Source organism: Lytechinus variegatus, chromosome 1 (assembly GCF_018143015.1).
Source record: "Lytechinus variegatus isolate NC3 chromosome 1, Lvar_3.0, whole genome shotgun sequence".
NCBI classification, from domain to species: Eukaryota; Metazoa; Echinodermata; class Echinoidea; order Temnopleuroida; family Toxopneustidae; genus Lytechinus; species Lytechinus variegatus.
The window spans coordinates 17,047,340-17,059,576 of record NC_054740.1 but is presented as its reverse complement, the minus strand read 5'-3'; the positions used below and the strand labels follow the sequence as shown (position 1 = coordinate 17,059,576).

The 12,237-nt window shown below is 33.8% G+C and overlaps 1 protein-coding gene across 1 annotated transcript in view; it reads right to left on the bottom strand.

The window, feature by feature from the left end:
- Positions 1 to 1,202: 1,202 nt before the first annotated feature.
- The window catches only part of LOC121407487 (START domain-containing protein 10-like), a 40,525-nt gene continuing 29,490 nt past the window's right edge, over positions 1,203 to 12,237 (bottom strand). Inside the window, exons 4-6 of the mRNA XM_041598592.1 lie at positions 11,641 to 11,758; positions 7,161 to 7,213; positions 1,203 to 3,097 (exon numbers count right to left, since the gene is read on the bottom strand). Coding sequence (XP_041454526.1) covers positions 2,858 to 3,097; positions 7,161 to 7,213; positions 11,641 to 11,758 — 411 coding nt within the window. The 3' untranslated portion in view covers positions 1,203 to 2,857. The remainder of the gene's footprint in view (positions 3,098 to 7,160; positions 7,214 to 11,640; positions 11,759 to 12,237) is intronic.

Here is a 12,237-nt window from a genome sequence, read left to right as displayed (position 1 = left end):
AAAATGATGATGTTATGATTTTTTATATAAAATGTATATCTACATGATATATGTCATAATTGTCACTTTTTTTGCTTTTTTGGTCACAATTTTTTTCTAAAGAAATGCGGTTCTACTTTTTCAAACCCATCTGCATTTCATGAAACCATATGGTTTGTCTTATTTTCCAGATTTTTTTTACAACTTGAAAAAAGTAAGGAGTTTCAATACTGTATATAAAAAATAGTGATCATCAAGGGAAGTCCAAATAGATGATCATGATGATTGATATGTATTTTTTTTTTACATCTTATAATAATTCCACATTAGCATGCAAGAGGGAGTCATCTTCCAGGCTAGGTTGAAATAATTATAAAAGTTTTCTTTTCATGCTCAATGAAAAGAAATTAACCTGCTCTGATCAGTGAAAATCACCAGTTTAGCTGAGGGGATTCACAAAAGAATAAGCCTACATGAAATCAATTAAAATGTTTAGAATCACCTATTTCATGTTCTGTGGAGATAAACAAAGTACTTTTTCAGTTCACTTTATGTTAAATCAATTAAATGAATTTAAATATGCCTACTATTTATGGTTTCTGAATCCAAATCCTGCAATTAAATGCATTATTATATTGTGTGTCGTACGGGACATGTCCCGTACGACACAGCGTGTGTCGTACGGGACATTTTTTAATAGGACAATAATTGAAAAATGAAGGGCAGTAATTAGATCCTTATGGGATAAATCGATCACCCATGGGTCAAACAAAGAGAAACTCATTTTATGAAATTGCATCATCAAAAATGAAATTGTAGGAAAAACTTTTGCATTGTCATGTGTCGTACGGGACATTGCCAAAATTAGGTTCGGAAAAATCACGGCTGCCCCTATTATGGATCATGAAAATGTTGTAGATATTATTTGGAACCATCAATGATATATTATTCTATTGACCTGCAATATTTTCAATCTTCTCTTGCTTTGCAAATAATTGTTTCAGGTGGAATTTGTACTTGACTATTCAATGAGCAAAATTATTGAAAATTTAAAATTCCATTGTTCTCCCCCCAAAAACTATACCTGTCTTCACTTTTGGTTAAAACTCATAATTTTCATAAAATTTAGGTATCATAGTAAAATATTACACTACTTATGACTTATTGAAAGCATGTTGAAATTTATGATATTTTTGAAGTTCTAGTGTGGAATCGCCCAAAGGCGGTTTTGAATCCCTAGTTTTAATCTATAGTTTGAATCATGGTTTATACAAATTTCATTAGTAAGTTACACTTGATTTTTTAAGCTTACATAAATGCAGAAAGAAAAGGTCCGATATTGAAAGCAAGCTTTTTGCAGTGTGCCAAATACATGATTATTGCTATGATCCATTTTTTTGTCAGTAAATCAATTTGCCGTCATAAACAGTTTTTTTTCTTAAAAATACCAACAACTGCAAAATTAGGCCCAATGATTATTAGACTTTTCCGCAATATTCCTGCTAAATTAGATATAAGGCATGAAATATTTATAAAACATAATTTATAAATATAATGTAGTCAAAATTAAATCCACCATTGGTAATTCAGTATTTGAAGTTGGAGACACTTGGTCTAAAATCATTTGGTCCCTGGAACAGAGCATTTTGATCTTATTTTCATTCTGCACATGGTTTTCCCTAAATTACAGTTAACTGAATAATATTCAGTATTGTACCACTTATTCATGACAAGGCCCTGGTTGAATGATTGCCTTGGTCCAATACTTGGGATACCAAGGTCGGGAGTTCAAAGTTCTACCATAGTATTTTTACACATTCTCTGACTAAGGCCAAGGTCAAGGTGAAGCCCATCTTTGTCCAATACCCACTTAAAATGATAGTCATTCAGTGTATTATCAAATTCTCTTATTGCCATTTGTTTTCAGAATTTTATTCACTGAAACAAATGTAAGCTGCAGCAACAAGCAACCTTTACACACTGATTTCATAATTGCGAATGACTTTACATATTCATACTTTATGCTTGTTACAATGGGACAATGAAAATACACATTTTAAGAATGGGGGAAAGTTGTAAACGATTACAAATCAAAACTATTTTTTTTTTCTCACAATCTGAACACAAGTCATTTAAAGTAAAGCAACCACTAATTAGTCTATTAATCAATTGCAATTACCTACATTGTCTGCAGAACATACTACATTGAAGAGGTGACTTATGTCATGAAAATGAGCTCTTTGGGATTAATTATTCATTATTCCTTAATGGAAGACAGGATTTGGCATAGTCCAGCGTGCATTTCTAACCCTGCCAATCAGGAACTTATTTCAAGTCTCTCTCAACTCCAATGTACAGTATGTATTAAGAAGTATAGCCATGGAGGGATATCTATCATTATCCATTGATGAGGGAAGGACAAAATGATTCATTCCATCAACTAAGGCACATAAACAAAGCAACATCTTTTGAATCCCTCATTGTCTTTCCCACTTTCCAAACTCTTATCTCTATGCTGATAAGTGAGGTAAAGATACTAGGCAGGATTCCCACTGAGAAATGAGTCTTAGACCGGAAAAGGTGCCTACCCACAGCTATCTTTGACCGAGTTCATCTCTTGTTACTTTAAACTTTGCCTAGTCAAAGCTATTCCCAGGACAAGATATGGCCTTGGTCTTTTTAATTTTGTGAAGTACTGTAAGTAAAAATTGTAAAGTCAAAGCTGTTTCACAAGTAAATACAGTATATCCCCACTTAGTCACTTGTGTAAGTTAGCGAAATAAAATCATAGTAAGAAGAGCAAGACTGGTTGAAAATATCTCCAGACACAACATGGAAGTCTCCATCACATTGCCATGGCAACAGCTACAGATTCTCCTCATAAAACCTCCTTGTCTTCTGCCATGAGATTGCTATCGTTGAAGTCTTCTTCCTTCATCCCAGTCTCATCAAGGGAGTCATCAGAGGGGTACTCTTGCTTGGCTAGGATGTCCTTCTCGTCAAGACGGGGCAGGTTCTCCATAGCCTGCTCAGGGTATAACCAAGGTTTGAAGCCAGGATTGTGGGAGCTCTTCCATTTCTGATAGCCTAGACATGCCTTACGTAATGACTTCATCACCTGGGCACACAAACATGACAAAGAAGGGGGAAAATGTGTCACTTACTATAACAGATATATCTCATGGATATTTGATAAATGCACATTCATAGAAATACCACAAAACATGTTTTTCAAGATATTGGCAATAAATAAAAATATATTTTGAGTCATATCAAAACCTAAAGCATAAATTGTTAAAAGAGGAACTCTTTAATATCCATTTTCCCTCCCCCCCAACAAATACTGTAATATTGATCCATATATGGTAGATGTGCATGGTACATTCAAACAATATCACCACATGTCTATTTTCAATTATTTTCTTGAACAGAAATATGGTACCATATTGCTGTGAATTGTTGCCATTGTGATTGTTTTATATTGGAAAAAAAATTACACCTCATGTTAATAATCATATGTAAATCCTAGAGAAGGCATAATCCACTTAAAAGTATAAGAGGACATGCACTGTCCATAACATATGATGTTCCAAAGGTTGCATACAGAATCCTAGGCGTTTCCACTTCCAAGTATGAAATATATTGGGGACATATGAGCAACATGTAAAGCGCACAGAGAAAATTAAGTGATGCATTATCATTGTACAGGAATCATGGAATTGAAACTTTTGGAGTTAAAATAACTGTTGCGTCCATGCAATTTTAAGAAATCCTTTCATGAATTTTGAAAACAAACAAGTGGAGCGCCTCTGGCAGTCTCACCTGCATTACGCAATTCAATACAGCAGAAGTGCTGACTTTGAACTATAAAATAATTATTCACAAAAAACACACATGAAAAAATCATTTAATGATAAAATATGTTCATTGACCCTAAAAGACATTTGACCCTGATCATGTGACCTAAGACTTGTCATTAATACTTGATTACCCCTATGTCCACATTTCATCAGCTATATCCATACACTATGAAAGTTATGACAGCACTCTAATAATTACCACTAACATGGCCAAAGTTCATTGACCTTAGACTTTGGTCATGTGGCCTGAAATTTGCACGACATGTTCTGTGATACTTGATTACTCTTATGTCCACGTTTCATGAATCGTTTTGTTGATGATCAGCCATACATAAAGTCTTTTGTTAACCATGCAATAGCTTCGGTGGGAAAGTGGTGAAAACATGTTTGTTAAATGAAATTTTGGCAATACAAGCATTGTTTCAAAGGAACAGAAGTTTGTTGAAGCATCAAAGTAAATAGCAGATATTGAACTTTTTAAGAATGTAGTTTTCTTTTTGAAATTCAGATATCCCCTGCCAAATGACCTTTTGGTATCCTTTCTTGAAAATGTTTATTACTCACTCATCTGTGAATGAGAAATATTGTATGTTGTACCAGATGAAGAAAAGACTCTAATCTTTATAATGACAGGTCATTTGTCTATTGTTTTTATGATCAAGTTATGATAAATAATCGCTATATTTCGGTTTCATCTTTTTTTTTTTTTTTGGGGGGGGGGGGACGAACTGTATAATGCATCTAAGGTAATAATCATGTAGAGATCTTGACAATCTAACTTACATTGTATTTCACAAGGTGAACTTTAATTTAAGCTACACTGTAGAATTCATTAAAAACCATGTCAACACAATTTGCATAAATAATCTTTGGCAGAAATGTTACCAAAACACAAATGAATTACAATTCATGTTTGTGTTTTAGATGTTAGATTGAATAATCTTGCAAAAATTTTAATAGTTTAAGTGTTACCCTTCAGGGAACATGGAACAGTCTCATTGGTATTTCAGAATGTTCTTATCGTATCTACCAGCAAAAATCATATTTTATCAAGAGCAATCACTCTTCTTGCCATTAATGATGCTGAAAAAAGAATAATCAACATAAAATTTGATATATTACAGCTGTCTGAGAAGTACAAATGAAGTGTCTATCTCTCCCATATGCCAGCCAGTCACAGTTGGAGGTGAAAGTACAGTTATATTCGTTACACATTTACTGGTATGTGCGTATGCAGTGAAAATGAAACAAACTGATTACAGTAATATTATTTAGATAATTTGCAATCAGATAAACTATTTCTTGTGGAGAGTCTGTGGAGCGTTGTGGCCAAGTGGATTAGTCTTCGGACTTTGAAACAGAGGGTCGCGGGTTTGAATCCCAGCCATGGCGTAATTTCCTTCAGCAAGAAATTTATCAACATTGTGCTGCACTCGACCCAAGTGAGATAAATGGGTACCTGGCAGGAATTTATTCCTTGAAATGCCACAGCACTTTAAAACGCTGTGGGGCTAAAGCCAGGGTAATAATATCCAATTAAGCGCATACATGTAGGGACGCATTTGGCAGTGTAATGCGCTATATACAGTGCGTATCAAAAAAAAAATTACACTCTGAAAAAGCCTTGGGAATTCAAAAATATACAACATGTGGGTAATTTCTTCACACATAATCTTGGGTTAAGATCTCATCTATCCAACGAAAGAAAAAGTTTTGACAGAATGTTACATTTGAGTGAGCACTGTCAATTTTTGTAAAGCTCGCAGAAATTTGTTCGTGCAGAAATGCTTGCTTTCACGCTGTGCCAAGGGGAAAGGGTGAAATCAAACTTACCCTGCGAAACTTACCCTGCGAAACATTTCTCATACATTTCCCTTGCACTTTTAGTCAATTGAAATAAAACAGATACATTTAAGCATTTTGTAACAATTTTGCCACCCGAATTGAAATTTCAACATTTAGTAAGCACAACCTTTACCCTTTTGGTGCCAGCTGGATCTGAGGACATAACTGAATCTGAACAAAAGTTTATATCATACATCTCCAGCATTTTTCACTGAGTTTTTATCATTTAAAGTGTGTTTACATTTTATTTTTCATTTACAGGGGAATCCAGCCTTGGCCATAAAATGGTGTGTTGGGAAGGAGAAAAATAAATTAAACAGAATGGTGAAAGTTTGAAAGAAATCGGACAAGCAATAAGAAAGTTGCTGATGTTTTAAAATTGAAATCACTAATACTATGGAGATTTCAAATTGGCAACTGGCTAAGTAAATTATGACAAGGGGGCAAGGACAACTTTCCCATAGGCCATGTACTTAATTATCAGGGATTTGTGGTTTTCTCCTAAGTACCCATTCCCCTGGGGCAGTAATCTAAATATAACCCAGGTAGTATATTGTTTTATGTCCTCATGAAAGAAAAATATAATTTGAAATAAAACTTTTTCGAAAATGACAATTTAGCCATAATATGTATTGGAGTACATGGAAGAGTAGTCCTTGCCTTACATCACTATGATATCCCATATGTGGCCAATTTGAATTCTCCATGGGTATAGTGATTACCAATATTTACAACTTTAAAAAATTCATAACTTTCTTGTTGTTTGTCCAATATTGTTCAAACTTTCAGCTATCAACTTGTCTGATTTTTCTTTTCCTTATAGAAACAAGTTTTTATTTGGGTTGGATTCCCCTTTAATACTTGTTTCTCCACATTTTTCCCAAGCTTGACAACGATTACCAAATCAAAATCAAGCCTAAGCCATTTCATGTAAATCACAGCTCATTGTAAAGCAAATATCGTCAGGATGGCCTCGGTGTGTGGGGGAGTTGGGCGGGGCGCAATGCACTCTTCGTAGTGTTTTGGGCAAGGAAACAAGTTTAAAAAGGTAAAAGATATCTTCAAATCAATTTTACTAGCTGAATTCCATGTTTTCTTCATGATTAAGGTCTACTTTTATTTACATAACTATTTCAAAGTTCTGCGCAAATCATTTTTCACCAACTTTTCAAAAGTAAATGGTGCTCACTCAAGCGGAAATATTTTTCGACAGTTATGTTGTCATTTGCTTAAATGAATCTGTACCAATGTTAAAATGTGGAAAAATCTTCAGGATATTACAAATGTATAATTTTACAGGATTTTTTTCAAAGTGTAAACTTTTTTTTGATATGCACTGTATAAGCATGTTGGTGTTATTATCATCATTTTTCTATATAATACATCAAGGTTATATTCCTTGTCATTGCATACTAAGTAATTTTTCACATTCAATACCTAATCTCTATTGCTACTGTACCACATTTTATATCTTACCGATGGAGCTACTATCTGTGCCACTTTGTTTACTGCCCATTTGGGTACTGATCCTGAAAGAAAGAAAATACATTGTTAATCGAGTGTAATGTTAAAGTGAGAAATAGCATTTCCAGACACGAGATATTATAAATGAAATTCAGATACATGCCAAATCACTCTTTGGTACTGTTTATTTTCTTTCTTCTCATGTGTGAAATACATGTATCAACACATTAGTTGCATCAAATGGAAGAGTAGGACATAAGCTCTACAAATATGTGCAATTGAATAGTTTAATCAATTATAATGGTGTTTTGTAATATAAAACATCAATTATTATTGGTTTTGCTTTTTGTCTGGGTTGGAATGTTTATCAGTGAATTAGTGACATATCCTAACATTTTGTCATCCAAGAATATATAAATATACAACAAGACCTGTAATTTAGGCCTATAATTCTCAAGGGAGAAAAAAAGGAAGTCTTTACAATAAGCTCCCCACTAATAAAAATACATGTAATACTCTGTGAAAATTATGGATGATGAAAATTAATAGATTTTCATTCACAGGGATTGTTCTATTGTATGCAAACTTACAGGCACTAGCAATATTACAGGGATGTAAACCAAACATGTAGTTAAATTTAAAGGTCAAGTCCACCCCAACATGCAATATCATCGCTCATTTTAATACTACTTTTTTCTCACTTTTTTTCTGTTCAAGTTAATTGACTATTAAAAAACAATATGAAATGCACATGGATTCTGGAATAATGTGTCTTTAGGATTTACAACCATTAACCAACAATACATGAACGATACAGGTTTAGGTGATTAAAGCCATGGTATATCATTATCATCATCATCATTTTTAACCACTACCACCACCACCACCACATCATCATTATCATCATCACCATCATCACCATCACCATCATCATCATCATCATCAACATCATCATCACTATCATCAATATCTTCACCATATTTTCTGATGTTGCTGTAATAGTTATAGCAGTACAGTTATCAATTTTATTACAATATATTCCATCCATTTATTTGAAAAGTGACCTATCCCTTTAATGCTCCTATTTGTTAAAGTTTCTAATGATTAATGATTGCCTTTATACCTACAGGAACTCTATCTTTGTCAAGTGATGATTGTCTTCTCTTTCCTTGTCCAAAAAAGAATAATTAGTTCTGCCTGGTCGCCCCCCACATTACATTTATACATGTAGTTCATTCATCAAAATAGGCACTGACAAAGTACAATTGTAATATTCATGCCTTGTAGATGATGCATAGACTTTCAATTGTCTGCAGTACAGCACAGATGAAAATTTACATGCCCAAATACAGACAAATGTACCTGTACATTTATACACGTACATGTCTTTGAGTATACCATTATGTATTCCAAGATTAAACCAGTAATACTATACTTGTAAAATTGCATTGCATTGTGAATAAGCCAGTTAAATTCTCAATGAATAGCAAGGATGGTGCAACATTGGTTTAATAATTTCAATCACCATGTTCTATTGTCCTTATCATATGTAATAAATAAATGATAATAATAATTGGTATTTACAGAGCGTGATTCCAGTATATGACTGCTCAAATCACTTCACAATGATTTTTGTTCAAATTAATTAAAGAGCTGTGGATATCTCAACTTGGCAATCAGCGAATCCAATTGTAAGGCCTATATCATTCATAATTGTATCAGTTTAAAAGGTGAGCTGAAAGTACCTCAACCTGTGCTAGATAAGAGTCAAGACTCGGCAAGTTAATTAAATTAACAAGTGGCGTGCCCAATGTAAATACACCTCCTTTTAGATACCACTAGAGAGAGAGCCATGACATGAAAAAGAGTGAATATTCTCTCAATACACCCAGTATGCAAGTTTCTTTTTATGCCTAATTGGTTGAATTGAAATCCATAGTTGATGTCATTGTACAGTCTGTTCCGTCTGTGTGTTGATTTTATTGATTATTTCCACTTTTCCCATCCTGCCCAGCCTTCAAAGTATAACATCTCAGTCTCAATGAATGGATAGCTATTACGTCAATCCCTTTCTCTTCCTCTCTCTCTCTATTTCTCCATATAGTTAATGTCCTATCTATTTACAGATACATGTATACTGGTCTGTAAAGCTCAAGTCAATATACGAATGTTATACTACAGTTGTAAATACATGTACCAGGGTTGAGAGACAAAATACAGAGTACACATATCTTTTATTCTCAGTCCTGATCTAGAAAACATATATTTGTTCTTGTATCTTACAGAATGCCCAGCTTCTTCTTTTTCATACAAGTAGAGCTACAGTGCCACAATAATCTATTTTTAAAAAGTAGGCCTATGTACCTGTTTACCTACATGTAGTTCTCGCTTTAGCTCTTATTTCTTCTTCTTCCTCTACCTCTTCTTCTTTAGTCTCTTCCTGTATTGTCTTCTGCTACATCCTCTGCTACTTTCATCTCTCATCCAATCTCTCTCTCTATCTCTCTCACTCTACTTTGACTGGCAAACCACTGACCCAAATGAAATTTGACCTACTAATCAAGAATGTAATTCATTCATTTCAGATATGCAGGCGATGTATCTCATTGCCCAAAATTAATACTATATACCGGTACCATTATCATTTTTATAAGAAATCAATTATACTCTGCATTGAATCTATTCTATTATAAACTGAATTATAAACTAATTTTATCACCTACATGGTTTTCTTTGAAATTTTTATAAATGATTTAAAAAAATGAATACGGAAATCTTTTACAGGTACCACAAAATATCAAGTTTGAATAAATATAGCAGATTTTCATTTTAGCATGAGTATGCACAGTTTTTTTTCCCAGTGTAAATGCACAAATAAATCAGGGAAAATCCCTATTTATCAATAGTAATTACAATAACATGAACATTCACCAATCTGGGCTGTGTGATATTATGTGAAGTAAATTCATCATGAGCCTGGCTTCCGGGAAAGAATAGATTATCATCCAATAAATTTGAGTGACTGGCCTTTTGTGATGCAGTCATTCAATACATGTACAGCAACTACATTACACAAATGAATAAGTCAATAACCTGACCATTACATATTTTAATATTACTAACCTGTTTTTCTTTTACTTAGAATTTGTTTCCTTTTTAAATTCAAGAGTATACATAAAAATATTTTCTTAGATTAATCAAGATAATCCGAAAAAAAGCGAAAGAAAACATGTATGTTGACAGTGATCATGAGTAGAATGCTAATATAACTGTTGCTTTGGAATGATCAGATTGGAAGATTTAGGGATTTTATTTTTTAATTCACCAATAGTTTTCAATAAAAATTTCACTCAGTGGCACAATTTTGAAGAAATTACATATTTCTATGTATTGGAGTCAACGGAAAGAATGTCCATCTATACCATGTATACATTATACTTCATTTATAAAGGCATAAACCAACTGGCCAACTAGAAATTTGAATGTGCCTATAGCATAAATTTCATTTTTCGATGTAAGATTATTACTTTCTGTTTTCAATTTTCAAAACCAATCAATTTTCCATTATTCCTCCAAACTTTCATTTAATTTATTTTCTTAGAATGTTCTTCTGTACCTCAGGGTCAAAGCACTGCCACTCTACCACAGAACTGATGGGAAGGTGATGGGTAAAACTGATTGTCTTGGAGAACTGGGACATGTTTGATTTAAAAAACATTTCTACCAGTGGCAGGCATCATTTGGGTCATCGCCATGGATACGGGATGTAGGTTAAAAGGGGGATTGTAAAGAGGGAGTGATTAACCTGATTCTATGACCAACTTTGGTGTCTACATCAGTACTGGTTATCAATTAGGGTGTGTCTGCATGGAAAGTGCTATATGAGAGTTGAAGGAGTTGAATGCATGGTAAAGGAAAGAAAGATGAAAGAACAGCTGGAGGGGAATAACAGATAGTGCAAGAGATGGAGTTCAAAGGGGAAGAGGAAGAGAATGATGTGGTGAAAAAATGTGAGAGAGTGGAAGCAGTAATGATACAGACCCCCCCCCCCCTCAAAAAAGGGGTCTGAAATGATTTTTGTGAATTAAACATAAGTTGAAAGATTGCAATTGAATGTACATGTAAGCAGAGAGAGTAATGTAGCTAATATGTATGAGTAAAAATATTCACATGGAAAGAGAAAGACATACACTCAGGGAAGAGTAGTCAAATCACAGAGGATTCTTTTTTTAAATATCTTAAAATCTGATGCAAGCCTTTGACAAAATATGGGTTTCTGTATTTGTGATGTAGATAGCATTAGTGGTTGATAAGAGAAATGATAGATGCAGGTATTTTCTCCTACAATGTCTAGAAAACAAAGCTATAAAAAGACCACAATCGTTAAACTTTAATTTCCTCTCCTAAACTTAACACCGAACTGAGCCATGGCCCAGAGCCTAACCAGGTCATCCATTACCATGGCAATACCAAGGTCTATTGTAATACTTGCCTTTAGGGTCTGATTGTGTGACGTAGTATAGTTCACAGCTATTCTTTCCTCTCGGTCTCACCAGGTAACCTGTCAGTATTGATTCACCTCGGATTAAACCTTTCTTTGGAGGTAGATCCTGTAGAGAGACGACAAACAAAAATGTGATTACGTGGTAGGACATTGTAACACCTTGACCTTGTTCACACTCACTAAAAAAATCCATGCAGCATAGTATCAAAGAGCACTGGAAGAATAAAAAAAATCACTCCGTCTCATGAAAATGCCAGTGTAGAAGCATCCTACAATCTTGAATCATGCATTATACAGGAATAACCATCTTTTCTGCAGGGGATTTCTGACATTTGATTACCATCTCAAGACTTGATAATTGTAGCCAACATAGTATGTATAGTACAGCAGAACAATCAATGGTACAGAAACTGAAAATATTGGTCTTCATCCTTAGTTGAATCTAAATTGTTGTTTTATGTATTTTGGGGTAGAGCAGATGCCAGTTGACACAATTGGAATTACTTTTTAAAGCTAAATTACAGTACATGTAGCAGTAAAACATGGATTTCGTGAGAAAGTCTGTAAAACCAAGGTTAAGTAATA